This window comes from Pongo pygmaeus, chromosome 20 (genome assembly GCF_028885625.2).
Source record: "Pongo pygmaeus isolate AG05252 chromosome 20, NHGRI_mPonPyg2-v2.0_pri, whole genome shotgun sequence".
Taxonomy (NCBI): domain Eukaryota; kingdom Metazoa; phylum Chordata; class Mammalia; order Primates; family Hominidae; genus Pongo; species Pongo pygmaeus.
In genome coordinates, this window is record NC_072393.2 from 8,265,486 (window position 1) to 8,281,565 (window position 16,080).

Here is a 16,080-nt window from a genome sequence, read left to right on the forward strand (position 1 = left end):
TGGGTGGGTGGCCAGATGGATGATGGGTAGATGGATGAGTGGATAGGTGGATGATGAATAATGGGTGGATGGACAGATGTTTTGATTAACGGATGATGGGTAGATGGATGATGGGTGGGTGGACAGATGTTTGGATGGGTGGATGGATGATGGGTGGGTGGACAGATGTTTGGATGGGTGGACAGAGGGATGGATAGGTAGATAGATGGACAGGGGGATGGGTGGACAAATGAATGAATGAACAAACTTTCTGAGTGGGAACCACTGTGGTAGGCTGGACTCTTGGCTCAAGATCTCAGGGAAGAGAGCAGCTCTTTGGGCTCCTCAAGTAGGCTGGGACATACTGGCCAGAGCTGCCCCATCTCGACCGCCACTCCATTATCCGGCAAGCTCAGTTATACTGTAGGCTCTCTTACCCTCTCGCTTTGTGGGCTGTGGGATAGCAAGAGAGACCCCTGAAATTCCCACCTAGAGGGGAGTCTACCTTCCAAAGATGGCCAGGAAAGGAACTCTGGATTTTTTTTTTTTTTTTTTTGAGACAAGAGTCTTGCTTTGTCACCCAGGCTGGAGTGCAGTGGCGCAATCTCTGCTCACTGCAACCTCCGCCTCCCAGGTTCAAGCAATTCTCTGCCTCAGCCTCCCAAGTAGCTGGGATTACAGGTGCACGCCACCATGCCTGGCTAATTTTTGTATTTTTAGTAGAGACAGAGTTTCACCATGTTGGCCAGGCTGGTCTTGAATTCCTGACCTCGTGATCCACCTGCCTTGGCCTCCCAAAGTGCTGGGATTACAGGCAGTGAGCCACTGCACCCGGCCTCTGGATTTCTTTAAATCCTTCATCTTTGGGGGCTGCTTCAGAGGCAGCTTCCTGCAGTGGAAAGAAACCTTCCTGAACATTTGAGGACTCAAGTTCTTTTTTTTGAGACGGTTTTTCTCTATTGCCCAGGCTGGAGTGCAGTGGCATGATCTCGGCTCACTGCAACCTCCTCCTCCTGGGTTCAAGCGGTTCTCCTGCCTCAGCCTCCCAAGTAGCTGGGATCATAGGCGCCTGCCACCAAGCCCGGCTAATTTTTGTATTTTTAGTAAAGATGGAGTTTTGCCATGTTGGCCAGGCTGGTCTCAAACTCCTGACCTGAAGTGATCTGCCCACCTCAGCCTCCCACAGTGTTGAGATTACAGGCATGAGCCATGGTGCCCGGCCACCACTCAAGTTTCTGACCCCAAACAGCCACTCCCTTGACTTCTGGCTACCATCTTGGCATCAGTTAAGTGCAGAGTAATAACTACTATTTTGGGCTGTGTTGTTATTACTCTTGTTAAAGATCAGTAGGCCAAGCACTTTAGGTTGAGAAGCCTGGGTATTACTATCTCTGTTTTTTTGTTTTGTTTTTGAGATGGAGTCTTGCTCTGTCACCCAGGTTGGAGTGCAGTGGCATGATCTCGGCTCACTGCAACCTCTGCCTCCCAGGTTGATCTCGGCTCACTGCAACCTCTGCCTCCCAGGTTCAAGTGAGTCTCCTGCCTCAGACTCCTGAGTAGCTGGGATTACAGGCATGTGCCACCACACCTGGCTCATTTTTGTATTTTTAGTGGAGACAGGGTTTCACCACATTGGTCAGGCTGGTCTTGAACTCCTGGCCTCGTGATCCACCCACCTTGGCCTCCCAAAGTGCTGGGATTACAGGCGTGAGCAACTGCGCCCGGCCTACTACTCTGTTTTACAGATGAACTTGAAGTTCAGAGAGGTCAAGTCATTTGCCTGAGGACACACAGCCCAACTCTGCCTTTAACACTGGCCAGGCAATGGAGTGGGAGTGATGAGAATGAAGTGGTGGCTCTTCTGGGGCCAGAGGACAGTTCCAAAGTCTTCTTTGGGCCATAGGGGGCTTTGGGACTCTTCTGGGGCCAGAGGACAGTTCCAAAGTCCCAGGCAAGGGGAGTTCCATCTTCCAGTCCCGCCTCCTCGTTGTCAGCTGCGCTGATAGGGGCCCGAGTAGGAGTTCTGAGGCTCCAGCCTCCCAGGCCCCACTTGCCCCACCCATTCTGCTTACAGACCTCCCAGCTAACTGGAACCTGTGTCCACAGAATGCTGTCCAGTTTCAACGAGTGGTTTTGGCAGGACAGGTTCTGGTTACCACCCAATGTCACATGGACAGAGCTGGAAGACCGGGATGGCCGTGTCTACCCCCACCCCCAGGACTTGCTGGCAGCCTTGCCTCTGGCACTGGTCCTCCTGGCCACGCGCCTCGCCTTTGAGAGGTGAGTGTCTGCCCTGCCACGACCCATTGCCCCCGCGTTCGCTCCAGTATGTGCTCGTGCTCTGTGTGCAATTTGCCATTGCAGCATGTCCCGAGTGGAAGCTGGCTTTGCACCAAAGCGCTTTCCCTGGCTCCAGCCTGCCCCCGGCCACCACCACCCACACTTCTGGCCTCTGATTGCTGGTTTATAGGAACACCGCCTACAGCTCAGGGCTGGGTATGCCAACATCTTCATAAAACAGGGATGGGAGGCCGGGCACGGTGGCTCACGCCTGTAATCCCAGCACTTTGAGAGGCTGAGGTGGGTGGATCACTTGAGGTCAGAAGTTTGAGACCAGCCTGGCCAACATGGTGAAACCCCGTCTCTGCTAAAAATACAAAAATTAGCTGGGTGCAAACCTGTAATCCCAACTACTCGGGAGGCTGAGGCAGGAGAATCGCCTGAACCTGGGAGGTGAGGTGGAGGTTGCAGTGAGCCAAGATTGTGCCACTGCACTCCAGCCTCGGCAACAGAGCAAGATTCCATTAAAAAAAAAAAAATGTGAGCTGGGGTGTTATCCCATCCCAAAGGCATCCCAGGGCCTCTGATGGACAGTGGGGTAGGCAGAGGGTTTTCCAGTTTCAAACACAGGGGTTTTAGCCCTTTAAAAAAAAAAATTTTTTTTTGACTCTAGGCCAGACGTGGTAGCTGATGCCTGTAATGTCAGCAATTTGGGAGGCTGAGGCGGGTGGATCGCTTGAGTCCAGGAGTTCGAGACCAGACTGTGCAACATGGTGAAACCTCGTCTCTATTAAAAAAAAAATACAAAAATTAGGCTGGGTGCAGTGGCTCATGCCTGTAATCCCAGCACTTTGGGAGGCCAAGGCGGGCAGATCATGAGGTCAGGAGTTCAAGACCAGCCCAACCAACATGGTGAAACCCTGTCTCTACTAAAAGTAAAAAAAATTAGTTGGGTGTGGTGGCACACGCCTGTAGTCCCAGCTACTCAGGAGGCTGAGGCAGGAGAATTGCTTGAACCCAGGAGACAGAGGTTGCAGAGAGCTGAGATCATGCCACTGCACTCCAGCCTGGGCGACAAGAGCAAAACTCCATCTCAAAAAAAAAAAAAAGAACAAAAGCCTCAGCCCCACCAGTAGCTGGGACTATAGGCGTGCCACCACGCCTGGCTACCTTTTTTTTTGAGACAGAGTCTTGCTCTTTCACCTTGGCTGGAGTGTAGTGGCACGATCTCAGTTCACTGCAACCTCTGCCTCCCAGGTTCAAGCGATTCTCCTACCTCAGCCTCACAAGTAACTGGGATTACAGGCATGTGCCACCACACCTGACTAATTTTTGTATTTTTAATAGAAACGGGGTTTTGCCATGTTGGCCAGGCTGGTCTCAAACTCCTGACGTCAGGTGATCCGCCCGCCTTGGCCTACCAAAGTGCTGGGATTACAGGCAAGTGACACTACAACCCAGCTAAATTTTGCATTTTTAGTAGAGACAAGGTCTCACCATGTTGCCCAGGCTGGTCTTGAACTCCTGAGTTAAAGCGATCCTCCCGCCCTCCACCTCCAAAAGGAAACTTTAAGAGGTGGGAGGCAGGAACAAAAACCAGAATCCTGAGTTCAAATTTCAGGTCTTTCACCTGCTTACAGTGTCACCTTGGGCATGTCTCTGACCCTCAGTTTACCCATTAGGACAATAGGGACTGAGTTAGGGTTAGACGAGCCAGTGTATCACATGGACTTGGCCCCATGCTCAGCAGATAATAAGCGCTCATTCTCTCCGCATCATGATTTAGTCTGCAATGAGTTCCTTGCTAGGCTGCTCTGAGCCTTTCCCCAAATGAGGGATGATGTTAGGAGGGATGGTGGATATAAAATTCGGTCCCCACCTGTGGTGTTGGCGCGCCCTCTTGTGGGCAATGTGGTCATTGACCCGGGTCCCTGATCTCCAAGTCTCTACCCTGGAATGGGGGATGCTGGGAGGAGGGGCTTGGAGCGGGAACAGCCCCTGCCCCTGCCCGTGGGGAGCCCCTAGACTGGCGGGGGATCAGACCAGGACCCAGGCCACAGGCCACAGTGAGACAGGCAGTGAAGAGACTCTTGTCCCTGGCTTGGGATTGGGCAAAAGTACCTGGGTACCCCAAGAGTTGGTCTGCACACCCTCCCGCTGCAGACAAATCAAAGGTCCAGCTGCTTTTTTTTTTTTTTTTGAGACGCAGTCTCGCTCTGTCGCCCAGGCTGGAGTGCAGTGACGCAATCCTGGCTCACTGCAACCTCCACCTCCAGGTTCAAGCAATTCTCCTGCCTCAGCCTCCCGAGTAGCTGGGATTACAGGTGCACGCCACCACACCCAGATGATTTTGTATTTTCAGTAGAGACAGGGTTTCACCATATTGGTCAGTCTGGTCACGAACTTCTGACCTCACGTGATCCACCCACCTCAGCCCCAAAGTGCTGGGATAACAGGCGCGAACCAGCTGCCTTTCTTATGTTTGATCTAACACAGCAGCCAGGCTACCCCTCCAGGGTGCCAGGGGATGAGACCAGGAATAAGTGGAAAATCGAGTCCTGCCCCAGGAGCCTTTCTGACTCTGGGCCTCCGAACCCTCTGATCAGATGGAGAAGAAAGACCAAGTCTTAGGCCAGGCGCGGTGGCTCACGCCTGTAATCCCAGCACTCTGGGAGGCCGAGGTGGGCAGATCACGAGGTCAGGAGATCGAGACCATCCTGGCTAACACAGTGAAACCCCGTCTCTACTAAAAAATACAAAAAATTAGCCGGGCGTAGTGGCGGGCGCCTGTAGTCCCAGCTACTTGGGAGGCTGAGGCAGGAGAATGGCGTGAACCCGGGAGGCGGAGCTTGCAGTGAGCCGAGATGGCGCCACTGCACTCCAGCCTGGGCGACAGAGCGAGACTCCGTCTCAAAAAAATAAAAGAGTCTTACACACCCTGCCATGTGCCAGCTGTGCTCTCTGAGCCTGTAACTTTGCCCCTCCGAGACTTGGTTTTCCCACTGGTAGCATGTCTGCCCCCACACACAGGCAGTCCCAGCTCTTCACCTGGGCTGATAGGCTCTGTCTCCTTTGCACCCAGATTCATTGGCCTGCCCCTGAGCCGGTGGCTGGGTGTGAGGGATCAGACCAGGAGGCAGGTGAAGCCCAACGCCACGCTGGAGAAACACTTTCTCACGGAAGGGCACAGGCCCAAGGAGGTGAGAGCCCCCCATGCCCTCCGACCCGCACTACTGCCCTGGCGGTGGGGCCTGCGGGTGGTGTGTGGCCCATTTGTTGGGGCAGAAGCCAGGGTGGCTTCAGGCACCCCTGCAATGCCCCTACTTTCCACTCTTCATCCCCGATTCCCTGGGAAATGGGCCTGCCCCCCAGCCTCCCCGGGAAACGAGGCCCCACCCCTCTCAGCGTCCCTGGGACATGGAGCCCCGCCCCTCCAGCCTCCCTGGGAGATGGAGCCCCGTCCCTCCCAGTCTCCCTGGGAAATGGACCCCACCCCTTCCAGCGTCCCTGGGAAATGGGCCGCGCCCCTCCAGCCTCCCTGGGAGATGGAACCCCACCCCACCCAGCCACGCTGGGAGATGAGGACCCACCCCTCCCAGCCTCCCGGGGAGATGAGGACCCGTCCTTCCCAGCCTCCCTTGGCCTTAGTGGGCACAGTTGCACAATGGACAGATTCTAGGAGGGTGAGAGTAGCTGCTTGCTCTCCTATCCTGGGGAGGAATGGAAGGTCTGAGCTGGTAGGGAATGGAGTAACAGAAGCAGCCCTGTGACCCTCCCTCCATTCCCGTCTCTGGTGTGGCTGCCAGCTGGACAGGCTCTGTGCTGTGGAGGCGTGGCTGCGTCCTGAGTGGGGTGGGGAATGGTGAAGACCACATACCCTAGGGGCGACAGGGCAGCTTCCAGAGAGCTAGACGTGACTCCCCCTTTACTTGTCAATTTCCCTCTTCGGGCTGGGGCAAGGTCTCAACTGCCTGCCTAGGTTGGAGGTGAGAACTGACAGTTCTGGAGGAACACAGGGAAGCCTATCTGAGGGTAGGGGATGCTGCTTGCCAGCATCTCTTAATCCCATCCCCATCAGCGACTTGCCTACCCTATGAACAGGATTTGCTTCTCTTAGGGCCCAAGTGTTCTGCAGGGCCCTACGCTGGGACCCCCAACACTGTCTCTCCATATAGACATGGTCACCCTCTAGGCAAGACGTGGGCTGCAGTGGAGGAGAGGGCAGAGCCAAGTCCTGTTTGGGGACATGGGAGAAGCCACCACAGGACCTCTGTGACCCTTGTCCCCATCACCCCCGCCCCAGCCCCAGCTGTCCCTCCTGGCCGCCCGGTGTGGCCTCACACTGCGGCAGACCCAACGATGGTTCCGGAGACGCCGGAACCAGGATCGACCCCAGCTGACCAAGAAGTTCTGTGAGGCCAGGTAAGCCCAGGATGGGGCTTCTGGGGTGCAGGGAAGCGAGGGCAGGGTGTGTCTGCTGTTTTCACAGCTCCCTCCCCATCCACAGCTGGAGGTTTCTCTTCTACCTGTCCTCCTTCGTGGGCGGCCTCTCGGTCCTGTACCATGTGAGTATACTGGAGTATAGCTGACTGCTCACTTGCCTCATCCACCTGGCCTAGATCTGGCGGGAGGGGGTGTGGGGGAGTGGTGCAGCCAGAGAGGAAAACGTGCAGCTGAGGAGAGAGCGAGCTTGGCAAGATGGTGGTGAATGTTCACTCAACAGGTATTTGGATTTACCATGCACCAAAAGTTTGGGTTCTGCAGTGAATGAGCCCCCCAGTTGAGAGTGAGAGGCAGGAAAAAGGAGGGCTGGGTGAAGGTAGCATCTATGAGACTGTGGAAAGAGAACCAGAGACCGCAGACCCAGGGTGGGAGGCTGGATTCTCACCTCCGCACAGCCTGACACCCGTTTCCCTGCAGGAGTCATGGCTGTGGGCACCAGTAATGTGCTGGGACAGGTACCCAAACCAGGTGAGTGGCAGAGAGAGTGTGAAGGCTTGGAGGGTGAGGGCGATGATCACAGTTGCTGCAGCCATAGGCATGGGACCCGAACCCTGACACTACATCATCATTCCCCACTGAGTCCCACGCTCTCTGATTCCTCTGGGGAATAGAGAGGGGCCAGAAAACTCGAAGCAGGAGCTTCCACCAAACCACTGCCCTTGATTACCTCCAGGGATGGGGAGCTCACTCATTGGGATTCAAGTATCCTGGTTTTGAGCGAAGGAGTGGGCCCCGAGCCATACCCCTGCCCCATTGGAGCCTTCACTCCCCACAGCTAACTTTGTCCTGCCCTGCTGCAGACTCTGAAGCCATCCCTGTACTGGTGGTACCTCTTGGAACTGGGTTTCTACCTCTCACTGCTAATCAGGCTGCCCTTTGATGTCAAGCGCAAGGTGAGGCCAAACAAGAGTCTGGAAGACCCAGTCTCTGGACAGGGAGCTGGGGTGCTGGGGTGCTGGGTGGTAGGGCAGCCTCACAACCGTACCTTGAGAGCTCCCTGGTGCCTCCTGTAGGAGATATAGAGACCATGGGCCCAGAGGCCACACCAACCCCATGAAAGGACCCACTTCTTGGCCCATAGGGTGGGGGACCTTCCAGCATCAAGCCTCGTCCCCACTATGACCCACGGTCTACTGCAGGATTTCAAGGAGCAGGTGACACATCACTTTGTGGCAGTCATCCTGATGACCTTCTCCTACAGTGCCAACCTGCTGCGCATTGGCTCTCTGGTGCTGCTGTTACACGATTCCTCCGACTACCTGCTGGAGGTAGGCCCGACCCCTGCCTGACCCTTCCCAACTGCTGTACCCAGCCCTCCCAGGTGCCCCGGAGATGAGGTCCCATTCCTCCCAACCTTCCTGGGAGATGGAGCCCCGCCCTCTCTGTCTTTCTCGGGTTGATGAGGCCTTGCCCCCTCTGTCTTCCAGGCTGATAAGGCCCCGCCCCCTCTGTCTTCCTGGGTGATGCAGCCCCACCCCTCCTGGCTTCCTTGGGTAGAGGCCCCCCCCTTCTCAGCTTCCTTGGGAGATGAGGTCCGGCCCCCTCATCTTCCTGGGAGATAAAGCCCTGCCCCTCTCAGCCTCCCCCTTGGAGGATAAAGCTACACACATGTGCATGCACGCATGTATTCACATTTTTTTATTGAGACGGAGTCTCACTCTCACCCAGGCTAGAGTGCAATGGCACACTCTGTTCACTGCAACCTCTGCCTCCCAGGTTCAAGTGATTCTCCTGCCTCAGCTTCCCAAGAAGCTGGGATTACAGGCACCCGCCACCATGCCAGCTCACTTTTGTATTTTTAGTAGAGATGGGGTTTCACCATGTTGGCCAGGCTGGTCTTGAACTCCTGACCTCAGGTGATCTGCCCGCCTCAGCCTCCCAAAGTGCTGGGATTACAGGCGTGAGCCACCGTGCCCAGCACTATATTCACACTCTTTACCTTTCCTGAAAAGGTTGGTAGTTCCTGGAAACAAGGCCCCACCCCGACTCACCTGGTCCCATCCCATAGCACCTTCTTGAGACCAGGCCCCTGGTCCTGAGCCCATTTCTCCCTGCTGCCCTTCTCAGGCCTGTAAGATGGTCAACTACATGCAGTATCAGCAAGTGTGCGACGCTCTCTTCCTCATCTTCTCCTTGGTCTTCTTCTACACCCGACTGGTCCTCTTTCCCACCCAGTGAGTCAGCCCTCCCATGGGGCTCAGGGAGGTGGGAGGGCGTGTCTGAGATTCCAGGACTGCCTCACCATTGGTACCCTGCCCCAAGGAGCTGGGGATCTTGGCTGGGAGAGTTCCAGGAGGAGGCAGGGAAGGGTGTGCCAGGCACAGGGCACAGCATATGCAAAGACGCAGAGGTGAGACGGAATTATAATTACTCAGAGGGCCTGGACCAGGGAGTGGGACGAGGGGTCAGAGTTGCCAGCGCACCAAAGTCTGCCCAGTAAATATTTGTGGGGCCTCTTGAGTGTGCTGGTGACACAGCAGATGCCACAGTTCAAAGATCCCTGCCCTCGTGAGCCAGACATTGCATGGGTGGGAGCGGATGGTAAATGAGGCAGCCAGGTGAACTACACAGCATGCCAAGGAGAGATTTACTAACGAGAAAATAAATTCGAGGGGCTGGGCGTGGTAGCTCATGCCTGTAATCCCAGCACTTTGGGAGGCTGAGGTGGGTGGGTCACTTGAGGTCAGGAGTTCCAGACCAGCCTGGCCAACATAGTGAAACCCCATCTCTACTAAAAATACAAAAGTTAGGCTGGCCACGGTGGCTCACCCCTGTAATCCCAACACTTTGGGAGGCTGAGGCTGAGGCAGGCAGATCCACGAGATCAGGAGTTTGAGACCAGCCTGGCCAACATGGTGAAACCCTGTCTCTACTAAAAATAAAAAATTAGCCGGGCGTGATGGTGCATACCTGTAATCCCAGCTACTCGGGAGGCTGAGGCAGGAGGGTCACTTAAACCCAGAAGGCAGAGGCTACAGTGAATCAAGATTGTACCACTGCACTCCAGCTTGGGTGACAGAGGGAGACTTCGTCTTAAATAAAATTGGCCAAGTGTGATGGCTCACACCTGTCATCCCAGTACTTTGGGAGGCCGAGGTGGCTGGATCGCCTGAGGTCAGGAGTTCAAGACCACTCTGGCCAACACAGAGAAACCCCGTCTCTACTAAAAACACAATAATTAGCTGGGCGTGGTGGCACACGCCCATAATCCCAGCTACTCGGGAGGCTAAGGCAGGAGAATCACTTGAACCCAGGAGGTGGAGGTTGCAGTGAGCTGAGATCACACCACTGCACTCCAGCCTGGGCGACAGAGCAAGACTCTGTCTCTAAATAAAAAAAGTCGGGAAGGGAGCAGGAAGCATGGGAGGGGTGGGTCGTTGGAATTAGAATGGCAGGGAATGCCTCGCTGGCAGCGTTTGTACAGAGAGATGGGAGGGAGGTGAGGGACAGAACCACGTTGATCAGAGGGGAAGAGCGTTCCAGGCAGAGAGAATGGCATGTGCAAAGGCCCTGAGGCAAGCCCATGCATGTTAGGGAAAGAGTGAAGAGGCCTGTGTGGCTAGAGCAGAGTGGGTGAGGGGGAGAGGAGGGAGGGGATGGGGTAGGCCGTGCAGGTCCTTGAGGGCTGTGGGCAGGACTTTGGCTTTGACCCCAGGGGAAATGGGAACCATGGAGGTTATAAGCAGAGGGAGGGATTCATTCTGACCTAGGTGTTCTGGGTGCCCTCTGGCAGCTGCAGGGGAAACATCATGGGAAGTGTGGGCAGGAGTGAGGGGACCCAGGGTAGGCGAGAGAAGCGGGCAGACTCAAGGGGATGCCTCTGGGATCAGATGGAACAAGCACAGAAGGAACTGCTCGAGGCAGCAGGAGCTCAGCCCTGCTGGGTTTGAGGGGTCCGTGGCCTCAAGAGGAGACATGGAGAAGGCAGTGGGCATGCCAGTCTGGGCTTCTGGGGAGAGAGGTAATGTAGGAGTTGCCAGTCCATGGCTGGTATTTGCAGCCAGCAGCCTGGATGGCATCACCTAGGGACCCAGTATGGACAGAGAGGCTCAGTCCTCAGACTCCCTGATGTTTGCAGGTCGAGAGAGGAAGAACAGGGCCCATGGAGCATATGAGTCAGATTACATCCCTCTTCTGGCTACAACCCTCCATGGCTCCCACCTGTCTTGGTTTCAAGGCCTGAGGAGATTAGGCAGAAGTGGCTGTGAGATGGGGAGATGGTGGGGTGCAGGGAGCCAGAGAGGGAAGGGGCCCAGGGAGGAGGAAGGGCTACTGGCAACCTGTTGTACCAGCTGGTGGGGGTACAGGGCTGAGCACTGTGGAGTGAGAAAGGCAAGGTCGCTGGTCACCCTACAGCTGATTGAGGGGTAGGAGAAACAGCAGCTACAGCCAGTACTTTTTGAGATGGAGTCTTGCTCTGTCACCCAGACTGGAGTGCAATGGCGTGATCTCAGCCCACCACAACCTCTGCCTCCCGGGTTCAAGCAATTCTCCTGCCTCAGCCTCCTGAGTAGCTGGAATTACAGGCACGTACCACCACACCTGGCTAATTTTTTTTTTTTTTTTTTTTTTTTTTTTTTTAGTAGAGATGGGGGTTTCACCACGTTGGCCAGGCTGGACTCGAACTTCTGACCTCATGATCCACCCGCCTCCACCTCTCAAAGTGCTGAGATTACAGGCGTGAGCCACTGCACCCAGCCCAGCCAGTACTTTCAAGGAGTTCCAAGGAAAAAGAAATAAGCCTACAGGGAAAAGAAATAAGTTGGTGCCCAGAGGGGCAGAGTCAAGAGTGAGCTTTTTGTTTTCTTTCTTGTGTGAAATAACAGTGGGGTTGGTGTTGATCATAAAGAACCAGCAGGAAGGCTGGGTGCGGTGGCTCACGCCTGTAGTCCCAGCACTTTGGGAGGCTGAGGCAGACAGATCACTTGAGGTCAGGAGTTCGAGACCAGCCTGGCCAACATGGCAAAAACCACCTCTCTACTAAAAATACAAAAATTAGCCGGGCGTGGTGGCGGGTGCCTATAATCCCAGCTACTTGGGAGGCTGAGGCAGGAGAATCGCTGGAACCCAGGAAGTGGAGGTTGCAGTGAGCCGAGATCACGCCATTGCACTCCAGTCTGGGTGACAGAGCAAGACTCCGTCTCAAAAAAAAAAAAAAAAAAAAAAAAAGAACCAGAGCTGAGTTTGAGAAGAGGATGTGGGAGCTGGGCTCCAGGACAGTGTCCCAGGCAACAAGCAAGGAGGAGTTTGAGGGGAGGAGCCGTGCTGGGGAACATTCTTTCCAACTGGCTTGGGTTGCACAGTGAAAATGAAGCCCCACCCCTCCCAGCCTCCCTGGGAGACAAAGCCCCGCCTCTGTCCGGCTACCTGGGAGATGAGGCCCCGCCCTCTCTGCCTTCCTGGCGATGAGGTCCCACCCCTTTTATACTCCCTGGGAGATGAGGCCCCGCCCCTCTTAAACTCTGGGAGATGGAGTCCTGCTCCGTCTTCCTGGGAGATAGGGCCCCACCGCCTGCCTTCCTGAGACATGAAGCCCCTCCCCTCTGAGGTGAGTAGGCAGTCACCTCCTGATGAGGGGGAGGTGATGGGGGTCTGAGGAGTAGAGAGGAGGTGTCAGAGTACCACCCAGGAAAGCAGCTAAGTTCATAAGTACCCGCTTGGGTGGGGTTCATAGTCATGAATGGCTAGTCAGGGAGCTTATGTGTGTGTTCTGCTCATTTAGTACAAGCAAGTGAGAGGGGGCCTCACATGCCCAGCTCAAGAGTGTAGGTATCATGGGGTGGGGGGTACTAGGGATCCATAGAAGGTTACGGAGCAGGGAAGGCCATGCCAGTTAGAAATTCTTAGGACTGGAGGCTACAGCGGCTGGTCAAGTCCCAGCCTCCTCCTCTCCCTCCGGCTGTAGGATCCTCTACACCACATACTACGAGTCCATCAGCAACAGGGGCCCCTTCTTCGGCTACTACTTCTTCAACGGGCTTCTGATGCTGCTGCAGCTGCTGCACGTGTTCTGGTCTTGCCTCATTCTGCGCATGCTCTATAGCTTCATGAAGAAGGGCCAGGTATGGCTGGATCTTCCTGGGGGCCCCAGCCCTAAGCTCCTCCTTCCTCCCTGCTCTGAGCTCCATCCGTCTCTCTGTTCCCCAGATGGAGAAGGACATTCGTAGTGATGTGGAAGAATCAGACTCCAGTGAGGAGGAGGCGGCGGCGGCCCAGGAACCTCTGCAGCTAAAGAATGGGGCAGCTGGAGGGCCCAGGCCAGCCCCCACTGATGGCCCTCGGAGCCGGGTGGCCGGGCATCTGACCAACAGGCACACAACGGCCACATAGCCAGGCGGGGCTGGCTGTAGGGGGTTGCCCCCGTCCACCGCCTTGGATATTTCTGGGGTGACTGGACTGGCACCCCTGGGCCACCTTTCCGGAGACAGGGAGGGCCCCACCCGGGGTGGGCGGGGAGGGCTGATGATCTGTCTCCAGCCCCTTCCTTCTGCCCACCCGCCCTTCTTCCCTCTGGGCAACTGGACAGAGGCAGCAGCCAGCAGCTGGATGCTGTGGCTGGCCAGAGACACCTCTGGGCTGTAGCCTGGGGACTGGGGGGGAGCCCCAGGCTGAAAAGGGTCCAATTAAAACATAAATTTTCTGCCTGAGAACTTGGATCCCCATCAAAGTTCCTTCTTCATCCCCAGAGACCCCCGAGGGAGCCAGGCCTCTGCTTACATACCCCATCGACGGGATACTCACTGCCACCCAAGGATGCAGGGCCCAGGGGCCCCAGACAGCAACAGAGCCCAGAGACCACCCCCTCCCCACGCTGTTCCCAGATGAGCCCCCGACTTGCCAGCCAGCAACTCAAACAAGCCGCTCCCCTCCACCCGTAGGGTACCCTTGGTCAGCCTCTCAAAGACCCCCTTGCAGACTAGCTCTGAACAGTCAAGTCCTTTTCCCCAAGCTCACACGTAGGTCGCGGACCAGGCCTGTCTCTGCCATCCTTTAAGTATGGTAGATTGCCCACCTTTGTGGTCCCTGGAGCCTTCCTTGGGACAGTGGTGGGAGTGGGCTAAAATCCCACAGGCTTCCCAAGGGTTAGCCTGGGGAGGTCACTGTCTCTTCAAGAGCTCCAAAAATAAACAGAGGCCAGGCCCGGTGACTCACATCTGGAATCCCAGCACTTTTGGAGGTTGAGGCAGGGGGATCACTTGAGGTCAGGAGTTCAAGACCAGACTTGGCAACATGGTAAAACCCCATCTCTACTAAAAATACAAAAACTAGCTGGGCAGGGTGACGCACACCTCTAATCGCAGTTACCTGGGAGGCTGAGTCAGGAGAATCGCTTGAACCCGGGAGGTGGAGGTTGCACTGAGCCGAGATCGCACCACTGCACTCCAGCCTGGTCAACAGAGCGAAACTCCATCTCAAAACAAAAGTCGGGCACGGTGGCTCACGCCTGTAATCCCAGCACTCTGGGAGGCCAAGGCGGGCGAATCACGAGGTCAGGAGATCGAGACCATCCTGGCTAACACGGTGAAACCCCATCTCTACTAAAAATACAAAAAATCAGCCGAGCATGGTGGTGGGCGCCTGTAGTCCCAGCTACTCGGGAGGCTGAGGCAGGAGAATGGCGTGAACCCTGAAGGCGGAGCTTGCAGTGAGCCGAGATCTCGCGCCACTGCGCTCCAGCCTGGTTGACAGAGCGAGACTGTCTCAAACAAACAAAAAAAAGAAACTGGACAACAAAGTATTGGAGAGAATGTGGGGGGTCAATAATCTCACATACATTATCAGGGGGAGTATAAATTGTTACCAACACTGGAAAACCATTCAGCATTGTGTGCAACAGTTGACCTTTTATAAAGCTCAAAAGCAACCCAAATGAGATAATGTATAGGCATGAATACCTAGCTAGTAGAACTATAATAAAATATAAACACAAAATTCAAATTAGTAAATTACCTTTGATCTGGGAAGGTAAGGGGATGGGATTCAGATAGATATCAATTACTATCACTGTTCTAGTTTTTGAAGTGAGGTGGAGTTTTTTTGTTTGTTTTTTGAGATGGAGTCTCTTTCTGTCACCCAGGCTGGAATGCATTGGTGCCATCTCGGCTCACTGCAACCTCCGCCTCCCGGGTTCAAACGATCCTCCTGCCTCAGCCTCCCGAGTAGCTGGGACTATACAGGTGCGTGCCACCACGCCTGGGTAATTTTTGTATTTTTAGTAGAGAGGTGGTTTTGTCACGTTGGTCAGGCTGGTCGAACTCCTGACCTCAAATGATCCACCCGCCTCAGCCTCCCAAAGTGCTGGGATTACAGGCGTGAGAGAGGTGAAGTTTTTGAAGTGAAGTGACACACTCATTAAATACAATTTTTAAAGGGATATGACAAGCTACAAAATGGAAGAAGATATTTGCATACGATATATCTGAAGAGGTTCTAGCATCCAGGATATATATATAACTTACAACTCAACAACAAAAATCCTAATTTAAAAAATGGGTGGCCGGGCACGGTAGCTCATGCCTGTAATCCTAGCACTTTGGGAGGCCAAGGTGGGCAGGTCACCTGAGGTCGAGAGTTAGAGACCAGCCTGGCCAACATGGTGAAACCCCATCTCTACTAAAAATACAAAAATTAGCCAGGCGTGGTAGGGGGTGCCTGTAATCCCAGCTACTCGGGAGGCTGAGGCAGGAGAATCACTTGAACCTGGGAGGTGCAGGTTGCAGTAAGCCGAGATCACACCACTGCACTCCAGCCTGGCAACAGAGTGAGATTTTCTCTCAAACAAAAAAGCAAAAATATTACATGTCAATGTTTGTGGAGTGTAGCTTAAGCAATCCTTTGGAAGAAGTTTGTAGCCTAACAGGCTTATATTAGAAAAGAAAAAAAAAAAAAGCAGCCGGTGCGGTGCAGTGGCTCACGCCTGTAATCCCGGCACTCTGGGAGGCCAAGGGGGGTGGGTCACGAGGTCAGGAGTTTGAGATCAGCCTGACCAACATGGTGAAACCCCGTCTCTACTACAGATACAAAAAAAATTAGCCAGCAGTGGTGGCAACATGCCTGTAATCCCAGCTACTCAGGAGGCTGAGGCAGGAGAATCGCTTGAACCCTGGAGGCAGAAGTTGCAATGAGCCGAGATTGTGCCATTGTACTCCAAGCCTGGGCAACAGGGTGAGACTCTATCTCAAAAAAAAAAAAAAGAAGAAAAAGCTCAAAAATAATTAGCTAAACATTTAAGAAGATTTTAAAGAACAGTAAAATAAGCTCAATAGAAGAAAAAACACAGGATAAGTTAAAATTAGAGAGGATCATCAAACCTAAAAG

The 16,080-nt window shown here is 54.5% G+C and overlaps 1 protein-coding gene across 4 annotated transcripts in view; it reads left to right on the forward strand.

Annotated features, from left to right (window-relative positions):
• The window catches only part of CERS4 (ceramide synthase 4), a 55,176-nt gene extending 41,764 nt beyond the window's left edge, over nt 1-13,412 (forward strand). For 3 of the 4 annotated variants that reach the window (XM_054464384.2, XM_054464383.2, XM_054464387.2), the window contains 10 exons: nt 2,086-2,259; nt 5,342-5,459; nt 6,563-6,681; nt 6,767-6,824; nt 7,180-7,230; nt 7,563-7,655; nt 7,902-8,030; nt 8,830-8,936; nt 12,668-12,824; nt 12,910-13,412. In XM_054464384.2, coding sequence (XP_054320359.2) covers nt 2,087-2,259; nt 5,342-5,459; nt 6,563-6,681; nt 6,767-6,824; nt 7,180-7,230; nt 7,563-7,655; nt 7,902-8,030; nt 8,830-8,936; nt 12,668-12,824; nt 12,910-13,092 — 1,188 coding nt within the window. In that variant the 5' untranslated portion in view covers nt 2,086 and the 3' untranslated portion in view covers nt 13,093-13,412. Of the gene's footprint in view, nt 1-2,053; nt 2,260-5,341; nt 5,460-6,562; nt 6,682-6,766; nt 6,825-7,179; nt 7,231-7,562; nt 7,656-7,901; nt 8,031-8,829; nt 8,937-12,667; nt 12,825-12,909 lie in introns of all 4 variants that reach the window. The other variant, XM_054464386.2, reaches the window with a different exon arrangement.
• Nucleotides 13,413-16,080: the final 2,668 nt, after the last annotated feature.